Source organism: Tuber melanosporum (assembly GCF_000151645.1).
Source record: "Tuber melanosporum whole genome shotgun sequence assembly, scaffold_21, strain Mel28".
Taxonomy (NCBI): domain Eukaryota; kingdom Fungi; phylum Ascomycota; class Pezizomycetes; order Pezizales; family Tuberaceae; genus Tuber; species Tuber melanosporum.
The window spans coordinates 701,485-725,345 of record NW_003298875.1 but is presented as its reverse complement, the minus strand read 5'-3'; the positions used below and the strand labels follow the sequence as shown (position 1 = coordinate 725,345).

General features: G+C 47.8%; 5 protein-coding genes; 2 read left to right on the top strand and 3 right to left on the bottom strand.

Moving 5' to 3' along the window:
• Window positions 1-3,957: 3,957 nt before the first annotated feature.
• On the top strand, window positions 3,958-5,215 carry GSTUM_00005869001 (uncharacterized protein; the record flags this gene model as incomplete). XM_002837963.2 has 4 exons in its annotated part: window positions 3,958-4,048; window positions 4,102-4,583; window positions 4,643-4,914; window positions 4,976-5,215. The coding sequence occupies exon 4, from the start codon at window positions 5,000-5,002 to the stop codon at window positions 5,213-5,215; it is 216 nt and encodes a 71-aa protein (XP_002838009.1). The 5' UTR covers window positions 3,958-4,048; window positions 4,102-4,583; window positions 4,643-4,914; window positions 4,976-4,999.
• A 1-nt stretch (window position 5,216) lies between these two features.
• Window positions 5,217-6,350, bottom strand: GSTUM_00005868001 (uncharacterized protein; the record flags this gene model as incomplete). XM_002837962.2 has 4 exons in its annotated part: window positions 6,071-6,350; window positions 5,463-5,998; window positions 5,307-5,406; window positions 5,217-5,241 (listed from the first exon to the last, which is right to left on the bottom strand). The coding sequence occupies exons 2-4, from the start codon at window positions 5,818-5,820 to the stop codon at window positions 5,217-5,219; spliced, it is 483 nt and encodes a 160-aa protein (XP_002838008.1). The 5' UTR covers window positions 5,821-5,998; window positions 6,071-6,350.
• Window positions 6,351-17,960: 11,610 nt separating this feature from the next.
• Window positions 17,961-19,199, bottom strand: GSTUM_00005866001 (uncharacterized protein). XM_002837961.2 has 4 exons: window positions 19,032-19,199; window positions 18,814-18,963; window positions 18,507-18,762; window positions 17,961-18,451 (listed from the first exon to the last, which is right to left on the bottom strand). The coding sequence occupies exons 1-4, from the start codon at window positions 19,158-19,160 to the stop codon at window positions 17,985-17,987; spliced, it is 1,002 nt and encodes a 333-aa protein (XP_002838007.1). The 5' UTR covers window positions 19,161-19,199; the 3' UTR covers window positions 17,961-17,984.
• A 138-nt stretch (window positions 19,200-19,337) lies between these two features.
• GSTUM_00005865001 (uncharacterized protein) lies at window positions 19,338-22,790 on the top strand (the record flags this gene model as incomplete). The annotated part of the gene is made up of 8 exons (XM_002837960.1): window positions 19,338-19,557; window positions 19,616-19,845; window positions 19,895-20,059; window positions 20,124-20,248; window positions 20,304-20,384; window positions 20,440-20,893; window positions 20,950-21,137; window positions 21,191-22,790. The coding sequence occupies 8 exons, from the start codon at window positions 19,338-19,340 to the stop codon at window positions 22,788-22,790; spliced, it is 3,063 nt and encodes a 1,020-aa protein (XP_002838006.1).
• A 91-nt stretch (window positions 22,791-22,881) lies between these two features.
• GSTUM_00005864001 (uncharacterized protein) lies at window positions 22,882-23,778 on the bottom strand. XM_002837959.2 has 4 exons: window positions 23,650-23,778; window positions 23,525-23,561; window positions 23,371-23,418; window positions 22,882-23,332 (listed from the first exon to the last, which is right to left on the bottom strand). The coding sequence occupies exons 1-4, from the start codon at window positions 23,689-23,691 to the stop codon at window positions 23,103-23,105; spliced, it is 357 nt and encodes a 118-aa protein (XP_002838005.1). The 5' UTR covers window positions 23,692-23,778; the 3' UTR covers window positions 22,882-23,102.
• Window positions 23,779-23,861: the final 83 nt, after the last annotated feature.

The following is a 23,861-nucleotide window of genomic DNA, read 5'->3' as shown; positions in this document are numbered from 1 at the left end:
TGGCTTCCGGTTCTGGATTGGGAATGATTTGCTATCCTTTCCATCGCGGGATTTATAGGAATCACGGTATACAACTAGCAAAGCTTGTTGGTTGGGAACTATAGCCATCGTATCGGGAGATTCCTCCATTCAAAGACTCTTAAAACTCTCCGGGGTTATACAACGCAAACAGGCCCTGGGTATAGAATTGTATATTCTTGAGAACTGGCAAATTTGATTCAATTGTCACAATACCCTCTCATGGCCAAAATAGAGCCTACTCCATAATATCATATACACTCACAACTCCGTCAAATTCCCCCATACGCACTAAGTATAACAGTCTCCGACGACTAAACCCTTGCAAGACCATGCCCTGCCAACGATAGGTCTTCCTAGGAGTTTCGTTTTTGTGGAACGTGGAAAGCCTAGCGGACTGATTGTCACATTTTTTCGTCGGGGTGTTGGGAATATTATAGCCTTCCCCGAAACCACCCACCCTCTTAAAAAAAAAGTTATCCCTCCAAACATTCCGGAAAAGCTTTTGCTGGGGGAATGCAGGCACCCATCATCGGGTGGGGGTGTAGCGTGTGATTCGCTGTACGGTTAGCCAAGTTCCAATCATTCGTGCGAAGTTGCCTTGTTGTGCTAGAAACCGATTCCAGTGATACTCGAGTTGCCAGGGCATGCAGGGTTGCTGTAGGGCTGTGGTTATCGCACAACGGATATGCGTCACATTCGGAACCAAACCGGAAAAATGGTAGCAACGGATTTGGTTGCGGTGACCTCCGAGTAATCACCCAATTAGGTGGGATCAGAGTATTGTTGCTCCGGGAAACGCTTCGGCGCACTAAAATGTACGGATAGCATTGATTTCTGGGGCAGTGTCACAACCGGATATAGGGAGTGATTCGCGGAGGTTGTTTCAACAGTGGAATGAAAATGAAGAACGGTGTCGGGTTGGGGGGAGATCTGGAGAACCATTAATCGGATGCCCAGTTAATATCATGAACAGGGAAATGACTTGCACGTGATTACTCTTAGATACGAGATGTTGATAGCACCTTCGTTCGATAAGTGTTGGTACTTGTATATCTCGCTCGCAGAGGCTCGGGGTATGATTGGAGTTTTCCTTTGTGAAATATGCGCAGTCAGTGGAGATGCTCAGAAAATACTCCGTGCCATATTTTTTTAACTCTACATCTACTGGCGGTAGAAGTTTATAAATATATATCAACCTTCCACATTCTTCTAGTATAACGAAATTTCTACGAAGTATGGCACCCTTGGGCGTGATGGAGCTGATAAATTGTGCTTATCGATTATGAACACTGGGATGGAATGATGCAAAGCAGTTAGGCTCCGCTCGGGAGAGGTTTGTTCACTCAACCCCCCCCCCGTGCGGGGTAGGTTGCAACCCAGAGCCGTGGAAATAGGCCGAGAATTCGGAAATGATAACTCAGTCCCCCAAAATCCGACGATCAAATTAGTATCGTAGCTCACTTACCACTCCACCCACGGTAGAGCTGCAGGATGTCGTGCCAACTAGGGACGGTGGAGTGTGGGTGGTAGGGTTGTTGGATAAACTTTTTATCTTTTCATACCAGTTATTTAGGTCCGTTGGCTATTGTGTGTGCTGAACGGCCGAAGGTCGAGGAGGGATATGCTGGTGGCTACCCTCGAGGACGAACTGTGTGATGGCTAGATTGATTGTCAAATCCACTGGTGGGGTAAACTGGGTCCTTTTGCGCCTTCAGCCTGTGCATGCTCCTGGTATTGTGGTGCCCAGGAACACTAATATTAGCTTACTCGAGTAGTGTGTCTCGGATCCTCTCATCCCCGGCATCGTAGGTGTTCCTCCTCTAATCTTTCAGTCACGTATCTAAATCCTGTATTTTGAGATCATAGGCATAACATACCTATTCATTCCTTTATTTCTGGTGAAGTCGGGTACTGTACCTGGGCTTCTAACTGTATGAAGGTCTCGAAGCTATTTAGCACGGAATCTTTCGGGGTGATGGTTTCCGGCATGCCACCCAGAAAGAATCCCGGAGACGGTGCTCTCCACTTGTCCCAGATCAGGACCTTGGCGTTCCTTCGCATACGAGTACTTTACGTCGGGAGACATTGGGGTAGTGTATGTTGAAATAGTACCCTCGCTATGTACTTTCTACGTCTTTCGTCATGGTCTGCAGCCACCCGAGCTCAATTAACTCACTCGGCTTTCCTTTCTTGCCATTGCTCAGTGGACTGATGGAATATGCTAGCTGTTCTCACTCGGTCTTATCTTGTCTTCCGTACTCTGCGCTTTAAGCTCCTTTTCTACTGCTATATTATTCTGCTATTTCACTGTATAAATAGTGGGTCTTCTTGACCCTTTCCGATGGGCAATCAGGTCCTTAAGTCTCTCTACCTCAAAGCCTTTTGCATACAGTACAATCCATCCACGAATATACAACACATGTCAGAAATTATCTGGCGAGTGACATATCATGACACAACACGAGCCTTCGGTAAAAGCAGCTATGATACCACATTCGTCCACTGCAGTCCTACCTGCTATTTTGAAATACACCTCATATTCTGCACTAGATATCCAGTATTGGCATATTTGAAGATCTGACTGGCAGTTGTCCCCTATTTTCCTTTGGCTTGGAGACACGTAATGCGAGGTAACTCAGTTTATTTCCTCGTGTCTCTTCTAGCCATCTGTTGGACACGCTATTGTATATCTAAATATGGATAAACTCAGTGATTTGGAAACTGTCACAGCACTTAGTGCGTGCCAGGGCTCTAAAGCGAGTGCAGCACCATGCCAACAGTCTTTAGAAAGCTCGTGGAATGTGTACTCGAGTATGCTCAAGTGATCCATATTAAATTACATGCGCCTGTTCATTCTTTATCCCCTTTTACCTCTTATACCTGATGGCAAAACTCGGCATCCCCGTGGTAAAGAGGGGGCCCATATTGGCATACTCGCGATAATGCGGTGGTGGTGCCAAATGTCAGCTTGACCACCCACCACGGCCTTCCACTCATTACCACTTTCCGCTACGAATACTCAAGCTTTAAGAAATCGACAAAGAGCGAAGTGCAATCTCTCCATCCCGACAGCAGCCCCATGATATTAAAATCAACCCTGAGTTACACACCATGAGAGTTTATCATACCTAAGACTCCTGGCTTGTCGAATTTTGACTCTTGAGACCTACTCAGAAAATATCGGGATCTGCCGTGATTATGCTTTTGAACTCTGGGTCAACTATAGCCTTCTAACATCAAATTATGGCTAATATATGGGTTGGGATTGTGAGTCAATCTTTCTAACACAAATACCGTAGCACATTTATACGGGGGTCCCGCACCTAAATAATATCATTGTATATTTTATTAGCAACGGGTGTTCGGCCGGTAGGGGTAAAAGTATGGAATTGGGTATAATGACTACCCAATTTGGTATCATGGCTACCCAATTCACCCCTGACCCCGTGCTAGCCCAACACTCCTCTCTGGTGAAATATACAAAACTTAGGTGCTATACCTCCGTACGGTCTCTATCTTACCTTCTCAGTCGGAAACGCCGATACCCCAAAGTGGGATATGACTGAATGTGGGCCATTTCATTTTGCTCTACATAACCTGGCCCCGTTTCAAGTGTGACTGCAATACAATAGGACATGTCCGGGTAGGTAGGTCGTAGGCGTTAGCAGGGTGGCTAGGAGCCTTAGAATTATGGAGGGTTTCTAGTGGATATAGGTACCAGGTGTGTTCCTTGTCTCGTCAGAGCATCTTCAGCTTAGCGTGTGCACTCAACCATAGGGAGTCGGTTCTGTTCCCGAGTGATAACTCATGCCCCAAAGCTTCAGTTTCCGAATCGAACCGGGTAACTATAATTGACCACGTGACCTGTCTCTGAGCGAAACACCTTTGTGATAATTTTGTTTGGCAGTTGACAAGCAAATTTCCTCCTCCATTTGTACTCGTAGCACAACCCTTGAGAGAAAATTTCTCCGTCTGCAAAGCGCAGAAGGTCGCAATAGCCGACATGAAGGCAGTTATCAACCAACTGGTAAGTTTGTTTATTGAAATGAACAGGGGCATATGCACTGACAGGCTGTTTAGGCGAGTTCAACACCGGGATGGGTTGAGATCTACTCGCACCGCTTGCTCTTGCCTATCTATTCGACCGCTCGTGAACCTAGAAAAATGTTTTTTTTTTCTTTTTTCTGCTGTCAGCAGGGCACGATATAGCCCCTACCGTATATCTTGTCCGGAGAGGGACCTATGATGGTTGGGTTTTGTCGCTGCAAAGCGAAGTCTCGAAGTGCGGCCATCCCCTGCCCAGGTCGTTGCAATCTCGCATGCAGAATGTGTAAGACCTATGGAAAGCCCTTAGGCCCTGGTTCCACAACGTTCTAAATGACACTTGAATACCGGTATAATACTAGGATTGAATGGATTTCGTGGATAGGTTTACCCGCCGGGAAGTTGGTTATTTTGACCAGCTATGCCGGTGCATTGTTTTGAACAAGCCATTGGTAATGCTCCTGGCGTTGTCCTTTGGCCCGATGCGGGGGTGAAAAGACGGGAGACGGGGCGGATATGTATGCATCAGGCTGCCTTCACGATCGTTAGGGTATGAACTGAAACGATGATCTTGAAGTTTTTTCAGCTCGAGTTGCGAATAATTGGGAGTAGCATTTATGATTTGTTGAATCAGCAGGGTCCGGAGAGCTACTGCGGCTCGAATTTCGTAGCATCTTGCCCCCGCCGGTGGGCTCTGCTACTCCTGCGGTGACTATGGACAGAAAGAAAATATAGAGACAAGTGCAACCGTGAACAAAGGAAAGAAAAAGAAAGGCCCGAAATAGGTACAAAAAGCAGAAAACACCTTAAAAGCAACCAGCCCCCAATATACCAAAGTCGAAACAACTGGTTAGAGTACACTCCATGAAAATGCTGCCAACAGACCTACTCCGCTAATGAAAGATGATAGACAGGAAATATTAAAGGAATATATATGAAGTCATTCGACAACGTCGACCTCTTTTTGCTCCTCTTCGCCCAAGATCATGGCGTCGCGGTATCGTTGCCCGAGGGCCATTCGGCCGTTCCAGCTAAATGGATCGAACTTCATGTATTTCTCGGTATCTTTCACAAGTCGTTTGATGTCCTTGATCTCATCACCGATCCCACCCACAAGCTTCTCGACAACACCATCCATCAGGGCTGTTAGCCTACTTTCGAAGGCGTCTTGTGCGTCTTGGCTGTTTAAGGGGTTAGCCTATCATCCCATACAATATGGCTGGTTTGGAGCTTTATCACACCTCTCACTGTCGTCTACTCGCACTCGGATGCTCTTCGAATTATCGACAATCACCTCTGATTGCTCCAGAAGTGTGCTTATGCCCTCATCCATTCGTCCAACTATATTTTTGGATAGTTAGAACCGTTCGCCGCAAATTGGCCGGGTGCAAACTTACCACGCTGCTCGAGCAAGCTCATCCGGTCAAGGATTTGCTCTTGTCGTTCTGCTAGATCCTTCATAGTGCTCTGCATCTTTGTCATCGCAGTGAGGATGTGTCGCATAACCTTGGTATCCGCATTGCATCGGTCGGGGCTAGTGGGTGGTGTTTGCGGAAGTGAATGTGGGTTGTGCATGACGGGGCTTGGTGGGAGGTGGGAGTGAGCGAGCATCGGGCTCACACTTGGGGGTGTCGGGTTACCCATAGGGCCGAGGTGGGCATATGCCATATTTGCTGTGTACGGTGATGGGTATGAAGGTGGACCAGATGTTGCTACTCCAGGGAGTTCCATCTGTGGCATTGACATTCCGGGCATGGGGTGTACACTTTGCGGTGGTGCGCCGTAGTTGTTGTGTGGATATATATAGTCTGTGGGATAAGAAACAAAGGAATAACTGGTGGTGCTTGGAGGTGTTGGTGCGTGGGTTGGCATGACTCCTGTTATATAACGTCTGGCCAGTGTTTACGACGGTTGAGAAGCTCTATAGCAACTCCTGGCGGGGTAAAAGTTAGATCTTTGCTTCAAGGTTCACCCTACAGGCAAACGCAGGAATCGATTCGCTAACCGAGAAAAAGATAAATGGATTGCAGTCGGTTCCTGCCGACGAAGATTCACGAAGATTCGAAGCCTTAAGCGCAAGCAGTGGAAAATTTCGATCGAGGGCGATGATTTGTGATGCGAAGATTTAGTTGAGCTATTGATCGTAGGTATTGGGCGTTTACTTGATCGGACTTATGTTGCAGGTTGTTTCAGGCTGTGTGAGGTCTGACAGCACCAGAATAAGAGCGAGCAAAAGTTTTTTCTTATTTCGCTGAGCTGGTCGTAAGATTTGCGTGGTATGAATGGGAAATCCAACTTCAGACGAGAGTTGCTGTGGGTTTTCTTATATCCTACCTAGGTTTCGAAAGGCGGGCAAGCAGTTGAGCTGGTAGCGGCCGCAGGCCACTCAAGAAGTGCCGCCCCATTGGTTAATGCAGTTCAATCGACAATGACCACGACTTGGGGAGGGATTGGTTAGGCTCGCATCAACAGTGTCCAGGATATTTCTCCAGTGGGTTAAAATCAAGATGGTGTGAACTTGTGGAGTTAAGAAGTGCAGCCAAGGATAATAACATAGCAAAAAGAACGACTATCGTGGAGTTAGCGAATTACAAAACACGCATTCCGGAGAAGCGCATGCACTGCCAACCGAACTACAGCAACCTTGCAACTTCGACGGGAGACACACGGCACAAACGCTGAAGATAAATCATCTCTCCTCACAGGCCAGTATCTCCTAGGTCACGTTCTGAAACGGAAAAGAAGAGGTCCTACAGAGTCGTTGTATTCTAAGTACCGGTACTTACGAGAGAGGGAATGCGCAGACAGGCGTGATGGTTCTTCTCAATAGGATGTAACTCGCAGGGGAGTTGCGGCTCTTGGTGACGCACGGGCCGCCCCCCACGTCTGGCTTTTTTTGTCCTCAGAAAGGTTGTGGAACTCCAACAATCCAAATCTCGCGAAGTTAATGCCCGACTATGCTTTGGTGATCTCCTGGGGAAAATTTACAGTTAACTTATCTAGAACTTTAAAGAAAAGAGAGAACGGATGTTTGAGCTTCTGGCGCTCCTTCACGCATACACTTCGTCACGATCTGGTCATGTCTCCGCCGCGTGCTGCATTTGTACAGCATGGCCAGCCCAAATCCAAGCAATTAGAATGACCTCGTAAACGTTTTTTCACCTCCACGGACTAAGCTGAAAAAATCAGGGTTTGCATGTTCGCAATGATCTATCACAAGCACGAGAGGAGCACGAGGGAGCCACAGCATGGTGGCGAAATTGATTGGATTGGTCTCCTAAATCTTCGCATTTGAGGGTAATGGATCTGTTGGATGAGAAATCTTTTTCTTGCCAGCCAAAAAAAAAACATAGAGGCCAATCGAGCGGAAATGCTAGCTTATTGGGCCATTGGGCCATAAACTTGCATTCGGAGGTGGAAGAAATGGACTGCTACTAACCACCTCTAAAACCAAACTGCAGTTTCTGAGCATCGGCGGCGCTTCGACGGTTTCTTTGCCGTGAGAGGATTCAAGAGTTTACCCTTCACCTATCAGGTTCGGTAGCTAACCGAAAAGCAAGAAATACAAGAGCGAGCCATGCCACCGCACCATTTGGTGGTGCTGCTGGGAATAAGTCAAAACACCAAGCCTGGCGCCATATTCCGTGAACCCCACACTGACCGCTGGTCTCAGCTTACCCCAACAGCCTCTCACGCATGCCTTCCGATACCCTGGCGAACATGGCCCTCCGGTAAAAAAAAAAAGCTGTGTTAAACAAGCTGGAGTTGGAAAAAACGCCAGTGAAGTTACAGCGCAGCTTCTCAGCAACAACCTGCGGCGTGTCCCGGGTAGCTTTTGCAAAGATTAAAGCGTAACAACCCCACAAAGATGTCCATAGTGCCTGTCGGATATCTGCCGTATCACGCTCTCCACTTTGTGCCGATCTGTACTTAGGTATTCTGAAGAACTCAAAGTCAGGGTCTTGCCCCGCACGCTACAGAGACGAACAGATTTGAGCCTTCTTTTGCCCCACCGGGCATTCCATCCATCCACCTTGCTCGCTTTGCCCGTCCAACAATTCTGCCCCCCGAAGGGTGTAAATTTCTGCCTCACTGATTGTACGCCCTACAAACAAGCAAAGGTAAGAGGTGCTTTTTTAAATTATTGGCCTTGCCGTTTGACACCAACCAGATAAGGTAGTTTTACTCCAGCCCATGAGAGCCGGCCTGACGAAATGCTTCAGAGCCATGTCATCGCGTTAATCGTTATTCTTTTATTAGGGGTGTCAGGACTGGTGGTTTGGGCGGCCTTCGTGCTTCGATATTTGATGGCGACCACAGTGGTCAATGAGGAAGAATGAAGCACATGCTTATCTCATCGAACCGAGTAAGCGACACCGTATGCTGAGGGAGGAGTTCTGTATCTGGCATGATGGTATGATACATGTAAAACGGTGTGATATTTCGGTTATGGGTGGTATAGGGTGGGGAGATTGTATCATAAGTTAGAATTTGCGGCTGCGGTTCACTGGTGCACTGTTCTCGGGTGCCATACTGTGATACGTACTGCCGTATCGTACTGGCTGCTCAGGTTGCCGCTTGAGCCGCGGTCGGTTCTTGCCCACTGCTCCGTTGTCTGGAGATTCATAAGGGAGAACGGTGCAGAAATCGAATAGGAACAAGAACGATATTACTAGAACAAGAACAAGTCATCCGCATCCCGAAGGCTGTGGAAGACCGATTATCCTGCGCATAATGCGCAGCAAGTTTATTTATTCATTCCTCCGCAACATATGCCAAGGTGGTCGAAAGAGAAATCCCATCCATTGAATCATTCATTGCCAATCCTCTCTCACTTCCTCCCTCCCCCCCCCTCCCCGTAAACGGGCTTTACCACCACAACGGGATAGATTGTTTACCAGTACGTTGCTCGGCTGAGAAGGAAGTTAAGTTGCGATACCGTAGTGGAAGAACAGAAGCAGAGAAATGTACCATACGCTAGGACTGGTTTTCAATCGTTCCTTCCTCTTTCCTCCCTCACTACGCTCGTAGTCCTCGGAATCGGTAGCGGACTGGAGGAACCGGCAGGGGGGAATGGGCAACAGAGATAAAAAGTTAACCTCACTTACCGGTATCATACATCACATACTGTAGCTTCTTTCTGTTCTGGGCGCGTTACATCTTTTTTCTGTTACCATCGTCGACTGCCGATACCAGGGTCGGACAAAAATGGTGCAACACCCCACAGCGTATGGTAACCCTACCCACCCCATCTCCTGTAAGATACAGAACAACACCTATTTCCTATCCGGAAAGATCAATGTTCGAACAACTTTAGGCCTTCAAATCTAATAATTACGAGAGCAAAGGGGACTCGTAGTACTGTAATAACTGTAGTGATTTTGACTCAATAAATGTAACAACTAGAGGTATGCTGTGATAATGAAGTGACATTTGATCATTGATCTTTTGTATCATAGACATGCATTGCCACGGTGTTGCACCAATATTGCCCACCTCGAGCACAGCGGCTTATCTGGGCCGATCTCCTCGGTCGTGAAACCGGCTAGAGTATTGTGCCCCGCTGGTACGGAAGGAGATATGTGAACATGGTGTCTTCAAGTTGATAGGTTGAGAATGGCGAACCATCCACCCATAAACCCTGTATAATCCTGGTCTCTTTTTCCTCTTGTAGTTCATAGATTTCGGTACCCCATGGGTGAGTAGTTGTTCGCCAGCGCATAGCGTCAATCCATACAGTACGACCTCCCCCATTTCGGTTTCTACTTCAAATGGAGAGGGGAGAGGAAGGGAGTACTGTATTTGGGTACAGTACTGTGCTATCGGAGTAGACGGGGGGGGGGGAGAGTATAATACAAGGGGATTATATTACGTTGATGTCGGGCGAGTGAATGGCCCCCACTGGCACGAGCACAGTGCTCGTACTGGTGCACTATTGTTACTCCAAAAGGTTCCGCGCAAAGCCGTCCATGAGAAAAATCAACACATTTCTAATTCTGAACACTCGTTCATTCACCGCCTTATATACGATCCGCGCATCCGTGTTACGGTACCGTACTCGAGTATTTGCCCACGAGGTTTCTTAATCTAACTTATAATAGCTCTCCGTTCTAGACATGCAATCCTACCCTCCCCTCCCCTACCGTATTAGCAACACATGGGGTCGGGAAGTGGACCGTATGCTACTCACCTCACCCCCGTGCTACCTTATCGGTTTTACCCTTTCTACCTATGGTATTACCGTGCTATTCGTATCATAATTGAGGCTGTTTTTTTCGTTCTTCTTGCGAGTTTTGGGAAGCCTCACATTCTCAATTATAGCTCCTGGGTGCTGGGGCCTTGTACTTGTACAATGGATGGATGGATGGGTGGGTGGATGGGATGGCGCATGGCACCTGAGCTCGTGCGCGAGGCGATGGTGGTAATGATGGTGATGTATGGCCAGCCTTGAGAGAATGGGGGAAATGAGGAGAATGGGGGAAACAATGGGATCGACGGTTAGTGCCGGAGGGGTGATGCTGAGCAGGCGAGTTTGAAACTCGTGCTTGGGTTGGAAGGATGGAAGGATGGATGGAAGGGGGAGGGGAGCTAGGTGAGTGCTTTTGTCGGGTAGTGAGGTCTTTGGATTGTTTATGTGATATTGTACTGTAAGTGTAAGGACTTGTGTTTGGTATGATACCGTGGACTCCAAGCGCGGTCGGATCGAAGCCGGGCACTTTGTATGGGAGTTGCCAGCATTAGTGCCCAACTTCAGCTCGGCCTTGCGAGTAATCTTTACACATATATAGTTTTAACAGTGCTTGTAGAATAGAGAGAGAGAGAGAGGCCAATCGTTTACACTGACAATACAATTGGTTTCGGCCAAATTCGGACACAGGGTATTTAACCCGACAAGATTGATAATCGACATGCTTTGTATTGGCATGTTAGAGAATTTGGACGACACCTGTACTGTACTGTACTGTACAGTGCCGGGTAAGCGAAAGTACTGTGAGGTACCGGTTAATTTGGTACGACAGAGCACGCCTTTGTTGTCTCTATTAGAGGTTCTCAACGCGAGGTTTACTACTTCTTTCTACTGGAAAGGCTAGGTCAGTTGCTCGAATGATTGGGTTCCTGGGGACCTTCCTTTCAGAGGACTTTTAACAAGAGTCTTTTATAGGTTTGTTGGGTGATTATCAGGGTGGGAAGAGCACAGGTAAGTATCGGAGATTACACAGCACAACAAGGCTACAGTTTCCATCTTCAACGCCGCATCCATAATCCACACGCCGGCCTTGACGAGAAGGTGAATTTGCATGCTCGCGACTTATCGCGCTTTCGCCTCAGAGTATTTGGCAATCCGCGCTGAGAATATGAATAACAGCGGTGACGTCGGCACCCCCGGGATTCCCCAGGGTCTCTTCTAACCTATCCGTGAATCCCCACGCGGGCAGTTGATATGAACTGACCAACTGTCCGTTAGTGCCTGGGAGACTAGTGAAGGGATAAGTTAATTGGTAATCCTTCAAGTGGGTGTTTGTGATGGATGGTTCTTGAGATGAGGTATCGCATCCTGCTAGCCTTACGTATGTATGATACTATGAGGACTTTGTTGACTTGTTGAGCATGCGGGATTAGAGGTTTAGGTTTGTGATATGTGAGTGTCAATGATTTTGTTATGCTCGTGACACGGTAAGCCTTGGTTATCGTGCGCTGTTCTGTAGTGTGTGTTCTATCGTAGTGGCGACGGGATGAGGGCATGTTTTAGCTAAAAGCGCTCGGGTGGTTTACCGTAGACTACTCGAGTACTTGCTGTACTAGTACAAGTACCTACTCGAGTACTCTCTTGTCTGTTGAATGCTGTATGTAGATCTACATGAGTCCTAGACCGTTTTTGCCGGTGGGATCGACTCTTTGACTGCAAGTAAATTAAATACTGTATCATTCCTACTAACTCGAGTAGACTAACCCTTCAGAATAACTAATTTCACCACCCTCCATCACCATACAGCCATGCCAAGAAATACCACTGACCTTCCCCCAATTAAGGACTAGATGGCGCTTATCATAGAGTTATCAAGGACCCTGAACTTAGCTAGCGAGCATAACTTGACCACAACGCTCCTGTAGCCGTCGGATCCTTTGCTTCCCTCGTTCCTCCTCCTCCCTCATTGTAGGCCCTCATTCCTTCCACCTGCACGTCACGGCCATCCACAGCGTCATGCCGTAACATGTTTCCACCGCACGACTCGCGCTCCCGAAAAACGCCTAATTCCTTCTCTCCCCTTCCCTTCCTTCACCTCACCGCCAAATCGCCAACCCTGTCTCGCCCCATTGCCCTTTCACTTTTCGCTCACTCATTTACAAGACGGGCAGGTAGATAGGCCTTGCGCTAAGGCCGCGGGAGAGTGCAGTCCTCTACCGTAGCTATTCTGTGCTCTATTCTACTGGTGATCCGCCGACTGCGACCGCCTTGCATTGCCTATCTGAGGTAATTAAGCTTGGGCGGGGAATTGATCAGATCACGAGGAGGTGAGGAGAGTTCTCCACACCCGCTTCGTTGATTGAGATGTCATGAGGTGGGTAGAATGCTATTCTACTCGTACAGTAGTGAAGTGGGGGCGTCATAGAAAAAAAAAGTGTACTGTACGAGTACTGAACTCGAGTAAAGTGCGGTAACTAGCAAGGTGGGTAAAGTATTGTAAGCAGACCTGCATGAAGCCATGATAACATGTTAACCGATCGGTCACCCCTTCGTTGCTATGAATAACTTGACTTTATTAATATCGCAATTGTTGGTTATGAGCAGGTAAATAACTTGTATCATCTCCCTCTGGGTCTCCGATTTCGGGCTAGTTACCGGAATGATAAATATAATATACAAGTACACTTTTTTCTTCTTTCTGCTGTACGGCAGTCTAACTGCAGATTGTTCGTCCCCCCCAGCCCCTCCCCCTCACTGCGAATGCCTTTTCTTTTCTTTTCTGTTCTTTACTTTTTTTAATAATTTAGGTATGATAATCGTTTGAACTGAACTGAACTGAATTGAACTGAACTGAATTGAATTGAATTGAACTGTATCGTGCATTTGTTTCCCCCTGTGCGATATGACAGGAGGGTTTCCTTTTTTTTCTTTCTTGCGAAAGCCACGAACGGGTACGGATCGGTATGATGCGATACGGTACGGCAGATGGGAGTTTCACACTGGCTGTCACTCACTTGAAGACAGCACAAGCGGGAAACAGTGCTTTTTGTTTCATTTATCTCTCCCTTCCTTTGTTTCCTGTGTAGCATAAGCTGAGATGTCCATCTCTTCTTCTATTCCCCCCCCTTTCTTCTCCTCCGTTGCATTCGGCACGAATAGCTGTCGAACTTGGCCACCGTATTGAACCTAGATACCACACGGCGCAATTATTTCTTTCCCCCCTCATCTCTGTTTCCCGTTTCACGAAACTAGTCATCTGACCTTGTACATTCATGAATGGATGGATGAATGAATCGTGATGTTAGGACCCCGATTCGATAAACCCGGGCTCCTCCTGCGGGACAGAAGAGAGGGGGAGCCATTCGGATCGTTCGTGAGGCTTACCCGGGCAACTGGAAACTGGGTCCCCGCCCCTTTTTGGCTTTGAGTTTACTTCCTGTCTTTATTTTCGTTGTTATGGTAGATGGGAAGGCTGGAGGCCTCGGCCGGTATTACTGTAACTGTTCTATATCTCTTCCTCATTTGTTTTTAATTTTTTTGTTTTAATTTTTTGTTTTTTCCTGGCCCGCATGAGCAGCGGGGTGGTCAATTGGAGATTGGTTTCGACTTGAAGCATTGACTCTTAGGCCCCCTCTCCATCCACGGAAGTTATTATACTTGATTACCGGTAAGCATGATGTGGTAAGGAGAGTCAGAGGGTCCTGTATCCATATATCCCGTGCTCGCCCTGGTGTGGAGAGAAAAGTAGGAGGAGTCTTAGCGCCGTGTTACGGGCTCTTTGTTTGGCTGGCGTGCTTCATCTACATTATCATAATTATTGTTAATTATGGAAATGGGAAATGGAAGGTGGAAGAGGTGGGGGGTGAGGTGGGGGGAGAGATCATGGTGGGGTTGTTATTGTGTTTAGTCAAGCTGCGTTGGCAGCTACGGCAGCTATTGTATACGAGTAATCACTCGTGTGAGGACCACAAGGAGCAAGGGAGCATAATATTATCGTAGTATAAAAACATACAGTCCTGGGATCAGACAGCATTGGAAACACATATACATTGTGCTGTCATTTTTATTATTCAAAGCTAGCATTATTCAATCGTTCTTGAAAGAGTCGAGATGGCAGTAATCGTACCGGGATTAGCAGGGGTGGGAAGGAACAAGATTATAAAGTGAAGTAGCAAAACGGGATGGATTTTTTCGAATATCACTATCTGTTAAGGACCTTGGTATAAACAACATTTTGACATGATTGCGGTACTCTGCACTTTTTAAGCATTTGGGAAGAAAAAACATTTCACTCGGGGCTGCGAGGCGACAGGCGTCTTTGTTTCTGGGGGTTTGCAATATTTTTATTCCGGCTTAAATCGTATAACTTACTGAGCACTGGGGCGATGGTGAATTGGATATCCTACTGATACGGATGCAACCACTGACACCTTTAAACTCTTCCGTAATTGTATACTTTCGGCTGGGAAACGAAGTTCCTTTGCTTCATGGTATTATAATACTGCGGGGGGCCTTCCTACTGGCGGCCGCGGAAACTTAGTCTGTATAGCATCGCCGACGGTTCCCCCTCTTCCTCATCACCATCTAGTATCTCCCTAAATCATAGCTCGCCTGCACCACATAGCATTGTAATCTGATGCCCGCGATCAGCCACCTTAGCATACCCCACTAAGAAAAAAAAAAAGCACTGGGGGAGGAGGAAAAACATTTGCCCCTCTCTTACTTCATCCCCTCCTTCGCCCCCTTCTCCTCCTGCTCTTCCGGCATCAGAAACTTCGCGCAGTGCATCGCGTCCTGCGCCAAAAATTCCCGTCCCCACTGCACAAAAGTACGATACTAAGTACACGATAGTTGCATACGCAACATGCCCATCACCAAATATCACTCGAAGATCCCACGATCAGAGGTCTTGCGGTTGAATCGCGGCTGAGAGGCGGGGGGAGGGGGATTCCGCGCGAACTTGAGGGGGGAAGAAAAAAACTTTCTTCCCCCCGCCACTACCGCAGACTTCGTGGTAAAAAAAGAGAATTTGATTTTTTTGACCCATCGAAATTTTTGTCATCTTCATCCTACTTCACTGCTACAACTCTCCCTTCTGCGATCGAGCTGTTTTTGCTACTGGGGAATTGTTATAAAAATTTTTTTTTTTTTTTCGTTGCCTACTTCTCCCCACCCGTTCATCCATTCTTTCGTCATCCCACCGGTTCTCCGGGCGGTATCGAAATCAACGGCTCAATTCGATGTTTCCCTTGGAGGCTACATACTGCTGTACAGCACTGCAGGCTCCCGGGAGGAAACATATAGTATCTCACCGGTGAATGGAAAGAAAAAAAAAGAGGATTCACGATCGGGGAAAATCTTCAATCTAGTATTCCCGCTTACGGTAGTGATGGGTTGTCAGTCTTGGATCATGATGGATGGATGGGTATTTGAGAGTTCGTTGCCAGCTCATTGGTAGGGTAATATGCGGAGCTGGAAGTGGATATTTCATGCGCAAAGATGGGAGGGGGAGGGGGGGGCAAACAAGAGGGAAAAAAAGAGGAAGAAAAAAAAGAGAAATGCGCAAGTTTGTCATTGGAGGGAATTAAATAAATAAAATTAATGAATATGTTAGATTGAAGGGGGTGATAATAAATCTATAGATGCAGGCTATATCTGGGGAAGGGGAAAGCAGTGGAATTGACGATTGCTGTGTCTTTATGGCCATGGTGGTTGCGTGTTTGGGTTGGACTCCGGATTTTGCTTTGCCTGATCGGAGGGAGTTCGGACGAAACTAGAGCTTTGTCAGCCCTCTCTGCCTATGAAGGAAGGAAGGGGCTCCATCATCCTGTTAACCAGCTCTTGAACAAGCAGGGAAGGGAGCACTACGGTACTGTACAGTAAACAATCCATGTGGCTGGACCCGATATCTCTAAAGCATTATAAACAAAACGAGGGAGAGAAGAAAAGGAATTCCTAGTTTTCCCGGTACGATAGGGAGATGCACGGTACCGCCCAATGCATAACCAGATACAGTAGCACACACACAGACAAGACCGCGCCCCGGCCGAGTGAGGGACTGTGATATCCCGGTGAAGGAGGTGAAGAAGATGAAAACAACGAAAAGCTGTTGGTGAATGGTATCATACAACGAATGAGCGAGTTGAGCTCATTTGGCGGAAATTCTCATATCTAGCTAGCCTCTCGCGAGCGAAGTTTCTACGGCAAAGCTTCTCTACTATCCCTAAGGGGGGGTGAGAGAAATGAAAGAAGGCCTAACAGAGGAACCTAGGAACCAAATTCCTGGACAGTGTCGGCACCAGCACCATCACCATCGTCATTAACCCTGCAGTCGATCGAGCCCTATGGTGGAGCGCCGTATCATACAATTTCCGTATCACCATACTTACGATACGATACCCGATAAGTTACAACTAGACTACGGTTAAAAAAAAAAAAACTCCCCCACAGGGAACACTGGTATCATATGGTGGAATAAGTTTCTCGATAAATTGGGTAGCATTCTGGATTGATTAATTAGTCAATTGATTAATGTCTGCCACGCGAGTTTAGCTGCCTTAACGGCCTTGCAGGACAGGGCAGAACAGACCGGAGGGAAAACCATGGATGAGGTAGGGGGTTCAATTGGGGTCCCTATAAGTTAGCTGGCAAGAGGGCGCAATACTATACAGACAAATCCTCGCCATATAGTAGGTGCGGGGAGAAGTGAGCCTTTCCCAGCTGGTACGGGTACGATACTTTGATCTATTAACCAAATTAGAAAAGTCTACAAACCATAATAAATCGACCAAGCTCCACCTCCGCCTCCCGGATTTAGGATATCACCACCCCCATCCTCCCACTTCACCTTACCTTAACCCCCACAGCGCCTCCACTTGCCGCGGCTGTACGGGCGCCAAACAACTCGGCTCTTTCTTTATTTCTCACGGGAACCTACCTGGCATGGCATAGCACGGCACTTGGGTATGCGCTCAAACTGAAGTGAACTTCTCAAACTAGCTATTTAGAAATGCGGGGGAAACAAAAATTGCTTCGTTTACCCCCTCCAGGTTTGTCCCTGCCCTCAGCTCCGCGCGCATCAACATCACCTCACCGCTGCTATGACGTTGATGCTGCTGGCTGCTGACTATGAGAGAAGAGGGGTTTTTTGCATGAGTGCTTTACTGTAGATGGGCGATGGTAGCGACGACGATGATGGCAGTGGCGGTGGGGTGGGGATATCATAGCTATGGTTCATAGCATCTGGATTTCCATTCATCCGTGGATCGCGGTGAGGGTTTCGTTTTGGCGGGAGTAGCAGCAGGATTTGACGCACGAGGTTTCTGGGTAGATTTGAGGCCTGTGATATTGCTATGGTGTGATATTATGCTGGAGACTTTGGGGGGGATTGGTGCGGTCATGGGGTATCACCCGTGCCCCAAGTTAATATGGTTCTTTGCTATGGTATGGTAGTGTGGTTGTATGATAAATTATAGGTAGTGGATGTGTTAGCAGTACAAGTACAGCGGACGCGAACGAGGACTGTAAAAAGAAAAGAAAAGAAACACGACGACTATCGTAACCCCCCAACCTGACATCACTAGGAATTGACATCTAGGCAGCCAGAAAAATGGGTAACCAGCTGCGTTGATAAAAACACAGCAGAGAAAGCATTGCCTATCGAAAGAGGAAAAATGGGGAAACCCCAGACTAGAAAAAATATATCATACGAAGAGCCATGAAACTAGTCATGTTATTTTCTTCTTGTGCTTCTTCTAACATCCCCTTTCCTGGCCACTTTCTTTGGAGGAGGAACTGCCTTTTTGGATCCCGGTTTCCTCCCTCTCTTCTTTGGTACCGGTGGTGGAGTACCAGGGGCAGTAGTACTTTCCCCCATCTCACTCTCCGCGACCACCTCAGGCTCCTCCTCCTCCCCAGCTTCGGTCCCTGCAATTGTACCAGCATCCTCGTCACCATCTACGTCATCGGGCAAATCAGAGAGTTCATCGTCGGAGACATCGGACTCTTCTTCACTAGAGGCGGGTTTAGCGGGTGGTCTCCGTTTATGGCTGGGCTTAGTTTTGGTAACTAAACCCTTCTTTCTAATAGGAGGCTTTCGCCGGGAGGCGGTGGTAGTGGTAGTTGAAGTTGATGGAGTACCGGCTTTGGCAGCGTTCTTTCTGGTCTTCGTAGGGGCCGGAGAAGCTGACCTGGCGGATTCTATGATATCGAAATCGAGGTTAGAAAGTAGAACATGAAGGCTGTAGAAATATACCATCTTCCGTATCGTCTGGATTGACACTAGCAGATCCAGTCCCAACACCCGAAACAACGGACTCGCTTCGCGCAGCTCTGCCGCTCTTCTTCCCCTTCGTCCCAGTCGCCCAGAAAGTCTGCGGAACAACAGTAAGAGGGCTGTCGATACTATTGGGGTCAGATCGTCGGGAGAACATGAGCGCCCCATATTCATCGGCCGGAAGGGTAAATTCGCTCGAGGGATCCGGAGTGTCTAGGTCGTCTTCAATGTCCTCCTGTTCACAAATCTCAGTCTCGGAATGCAGTAAAGGGAAAGTAATAAGTACGCGTTCGTCCAAACCCTCGAGGTAATACTGCGATTGTAGCTTGCGCCAGATGCCTTCAATGTTGGTGTGAGTGTCGGAGACTCCATGGTTCTTCATCAATTCGGCAATGCCGATTATGCGAAAGTGCTTGTGTACTCCTATATAATATTCCTATTAGACAAGCGGGATACGAGCTTCGGGTTGTGCAGCTACTTGCCTGCGGGCTTTAGCCGGTAAACAGCGATAGCTTTGAAGAGAGTCGTCTCCTGCTCGTCGGTCCAGCCATCAAAGATGATTGGCTCCGGGACAGGAGGAGAATCGTCGTCAGCCGCGGCATGACGCCCTTTATTCTTCTTTTTCGGAGGCATTATTAGAAGAATGGTCGTAGTGGCGGTGAGTATAGAGACAACCGAATGGCACGAAGAGAGAGAGAGGGTGAAGTGCGCCAATGCCTGGGTTGCCATAGCAAGGGATGACGGGCTGGAGTGTGAGGCTCTTCGTGGGCTTGGCATGCAGTGTCCCTCCAAGAGGTCGAGCGACCCGGGATGTCAACATCTCCGTCTTCTAGACAGGCGAGAACCCACAGTATCATGACACACTTCTCTTCAGTCTTTCCCAACCCCAGACCGTTTATGAAATATGGAGATAAAGGGGAGGAAGGAAAGGAGGGATATCCGTTTATAATTCCGGATTTGTGGAAACCTTCATGTTTTGCTCCAGATGACTCTGCTCAACCCACCTTGTTTCCTATTGCCCCACTACAAGGTAACTCCAATTTATCAATTACTGTTTATGTCTCGATTGCTAACTATAACCCGAACAGAAACCGTCCTGAATATTACTAAACCTTTAGATCCCTACAAAGATGAATCGGAAGTAAACCTCTTCACCTTCGACCATGACTTCGCAGAGTACTTCGCCGACCCTGATCCTGGATCCCCAACGGAGGTAGATTCCATCGCTTCAACAGCTGGAGAAGCTGTAGAACAGGAATCCTCCGATACTAGTGAGGATATATGGCTTCGGCCTGGATCTTCTGATCTTCCGGTGAATGTTCGTGCACTTCCATCGAACTTAGAAGCTGGTGACTAATTCTCAACAGCCACGGTTTCAAACATGGGAATCTTTTCTCTCCGCCGGAGCAAACAACCCTGCCAATCCTTACCTCTCGGAGGCTGGATCTCAAGTTTTTGATGCGGTTCTTACAGAGTACGTGGATGGGTCTGAGGAGATCACGGAGGTTGTGCGCACGGATGTCCTCTGCACTGTTAGTAGTAAAGATATGAGTAGCTTTTAGAACTGAGGAAAACTTATACATACTTGCTATCCAGTGCCTTCTACATCTTGGCCTCGGCAGAAACTCGGTACTGTTCACATACGATCGGAAAAAGGCCGAATTCCTTTCTATCAAACCACGATTGCGGATATCCGGATGTACAGCCGGGACGGTTGATAGGTATGCTCTAGTCGAACTAGGCTCTACGTGGGACCACTTCTGACACCAGGGGCAGCATCATAAAATCCTTTGCGGATTGCGGAAAGAAAATCAAACAGCTCCAAAAGTTTGTTGATGACGTCGGCAATGACTCAAGGTTTGAGTCCACCCTATTTCCCCAGGCCCTACGACAGGCTAACAGCGCGCGAAAGAGTAGCCACGCCTTCCACCATAGCACTAGCGGATTGTATAACGGCGATAGTTGAATCAATTCGGCAAAGACTCTCCGTCGACCCCGCAACTATCAGTAGTGTTCTGCACCTCCACTCACTCATGCGCGAGCCCTCACTCATCATCGATACATTCCATCAAATAATTTCGCAAACAGCTGGTATATCAGACGATTCTCGGCTACTTACTACGTTATTTGAAGTAGTGCAGCAAGAGCAGCATCGAAGCGGATGGTTGAAGCCCCTATTAATGGAAGCCCTAGCAAGGGTCACTCGGCCCTGGCTGGAGTCTATTGAGGAGTGGATAGGCCTTGGCCGACCAGCAGGAGGTGAAGGTATTGGGTTTAAAGGATCCGTCGAGAGAGGATTTTTCGTTAGAGTTGAAGAAGAGACATATGTGAATGAGAGGGGGGCGGAGCGCACAAATCGAAACTTTGTAAGAGCTAGATATCCATTGCAGCGAATGCTTTACGGTGATCTAACGACGTAAAGATTTTCGACAAAGCGAAGGTCCCATCTTTTATGAGTGCGGAGAGCGGAGAGTCTCTTTTTGAGAGCGGGAAAAGTCTACGGTTTTTGCAGAAATTCCACCCAAGCCACCCGCTGTCGCGGCCCGGGGCTGTAGAGGGCGCAAGGGCTCCAAGACTGGAGTGGAAATTTTCCTGGGAAGACTTAAATAAGTAAAGCGATACCTATCATAACTTAAAACCACGCCTTTCTAACGACGTGACAGCCTACAGAGTCAAGCAATGAGCTATGAACGAGAGCTTCGATTGGCTATTGATAAGTATTCTGTGCAGGGGTCAACAGCAACTGCTCCCATGGCCGGAAATTACCAATCAGTACCGGGAGGCATTGATGCGTTTGAAACATTTGGAAAATCTAAAGAGGAGATAGGTGCTATGATTGGCAAGTCCGTCTCGGCCATGAACAGCCCCCCCCTCTCCATCGAACACCTACACAAAAAGGATTTATTGCGCACTCTTGTCCTCAAAATATCACGTTTGGAGCTAAATCCTGACCCAGGGCACGATCACCTAACTGCATTTGCACCTCCCATATCAATAACCCCCGTTCTTTCCTTCTCCCATATATTTGCCGTCCAAGCAAAGATCATAAACACTGCCTGTCTAAATATGTTTTTCAAGGGGCACAAAGTTAGAGAGCATCTCTCACTTCTCCGAAAATTCGAGTTGTTCGGCGATGGTGTTTACTCAAGCCGTCTTAGCCACGCACTCTTTGGCGATGAATTGGATGGAACAGAGAAACGTGGAGGGGTTCACAGAACTGGAGGGACTATGGGATTGAAGCTAGGGAGTAGAGATAGTTGGCCTCCCGCATCCTCTGAGCTGCGTTTGGCATTAATGGGAGTTCTCGACGAAAGTTTTGACAACACACAAACCAAAGGTGGGATACATCATGCGGGCAAAGACGGCGATCTACCGGGAGGCTTGAGTTTCGGCGTTCGAGACATGACAATGGGGGAGTTGGAGAGATGTATGGACCCGAACGGCCTAGAGGCTCTAGATTTCTTGAAGCTACAATACAAACCACCCTCTCCACTGGATGCTATCATTTCTACAACCGCACTGTATCAGTATGATCGACTATTCAAACTACTACTCCGAGTCCTACGCATGCTTTTTGTGGTCAATAAGCTCTTCCGCGATGCAACTTCCCGTGGCAGCCGCTGGCACACGGTAGATCCAGTCGCGCAGAAATTCCGAATTGAAGCACGCCACTTTGTAGACGCAGTTTGTAGTTACATGTTTGAGACAGGGGTTGGATCCACCTGGCGAAAGTTTGAAGATAAACTCCAAGACATCGAAAGGAAGCTAGACTCGCATGATTCAGATCTCGGCGCAGAGGGGATCGAGAGTCTGCGAGTGTACCACGAGAGTATACTTGACAGGATCATGTTTGCGACACTCTCCAGAAAGCGCCAGGCTCCACTGATGAAGCTTATGGAAGATATATTTACCTCGATTCTCACGTTTGCGAAGTATTCACACGCCAAAGCAATTGGGGCTCAGACCAATGATGAGGAAATCCCAGTACTGTATGCCGGGTTCAAGAGAAGGATTGGGATATTCATCAATGTTTGTCGGGGGCTAAGTGAGAAGAGGGGCTATGGTGATGGTGTGAAGGATTCGGAAGGAAGAAGGGCTGTTGATGCGATCTTTGGATCAGGTTCTAAGGAGGAGGGAAATCTGCTCTCAATGTTGCTTTTGAAGCTAGAGATGACAGAGTACTATACAGATACGGGGAAGGGCGAGAGAGAAAAGATCAAGAAGGGGGGACGAGGGAGGAAAGGGCCGAGTGACCCAGCATGATGTCGTCTTATCCAGATATACCATGAATGTTTTCTAGTCGTAAAATGCCATCCTCTGCTCACTATCAAAAATAAGTACCAAAATTCTCGGGGCTAGCAAAAGGAGATCTAGGCAGTTCTAACCTTTCATAAAATGTAAAGCCCTTCGCACTAAGGCAGAAGAAACAACCCATCATACCCTTAAGGGATCCTTACAATTTGGTGAAAAAACGCCAGTAATCCCTTCACCCAAGCACGTTGCGAGTCTCGATACGCCCACAGTACAACATTCGAGATAAAAGAAAGTCACTTCTAGCTCTCCTCCCTAAACAATTTAAAACCTTCTCAACCTCCGAATAACTGCGTCCAACTTCTCCGCCGCCGCCTCCCTTTCCTGCACAGCCCTGCACCTCTCCTCCTCCGCCTCCTTCAACTCGGTCTCCAAACTCTTCAACCGCTCCTGCTGCTCGTCCTCGGAAACGCCGATTCCCGGTAAAGAGGTGATCAGGAACTCGATCTGCTTGGATTTGAATATCAAATCACGGGCGAGTTCGACCTTTGCGGCTGTAGCAATTGTTATTAGCTTTGCATTTTTTGAAAACCGGGGGGGGGAGAGGTGCCGTCAAATGTGGTTTTGTCGTCGATGACAGCTGTTAGATGTCAGCTATGATAAAGGAGGAAGGGGAAGGGGGGCAATGCCGGTATCGTCGGTGACTTTTGCTTCGTTTCCGACGGGTACTGCGTCGTGGTGGGTACCGATGTAGCGGAGGGCGCTGAAGAATTGGGTTGCCATCTGGGATTGGGTTCGTTTGTTAGCTTTGTTCTGGAGGGAGGAAGGGAGGGGGGTATCGCGCGCACACGGACGTGGGGGGAGGGAGCACCTGGTCGATAGCGTCTTGAAGCTGGGATAGTCTATCTGCCATTGTATTTTGCTAAAGTATTACCGTGATTGATGGTTTGCGGCTGGTATATGGCGGATGCTTGTCTATTGGGAGGACAGGTATGTAGGCGTACGGTTGAGGTTAAGATAAGCTCGGGAACGCCTTTCGTGCGTTCATCCATTTCCATTCAAATAAGACTCCCAGTTTGTAAA

Excerpts from the sequence above, each read along its gene's own strand:
- GSTUM_00005864001 (XM_002837959.2), bottom strand. The coding sequence starts at position 23,691 with ATGGCAGATAGACTATCCCAGCTTCAAGACGCTATCGACCAG. Across the intron at positions 23,419-23,524 it reads CAGCGCCCTCCGCTACATCG|CTGTCATCGACGACAAAACC; the intron begins GTACCCACCACG and ends GACATCTAACAG. Across the intron at positions 23,333-23,370 it reads CGGCACCTCTCCCCCCCCCG|CCGCAAAGGTCGAACTCGCC; the intron begins GTTTTCAAAAAA and ends CAATTGCTACAG.
- GSTUM_00005866001 (XM_002837961.2), bottom strand. The coding sequence starts at position 19,160 with ATGCCTCCGAAAAAGAAGAATAAAGGGCGTCATGCCGCGGCTGACGAC. Across the intron at positions 18,964-19,031 it reads CTCTCTTCAAAGCTATCGCT|GAATATTATATAGGAGTACA; the intron begins GTTTACCGGCTA and ends CTTGTCTAATAG. Across the intron at positions 18,763-18,813 it reads TCGAGGGTTTGGACGAACGC|GAGGACATTGAAGACGACCT; the intron begins GTACTTATTACT and ends ATTTGTGAACAG.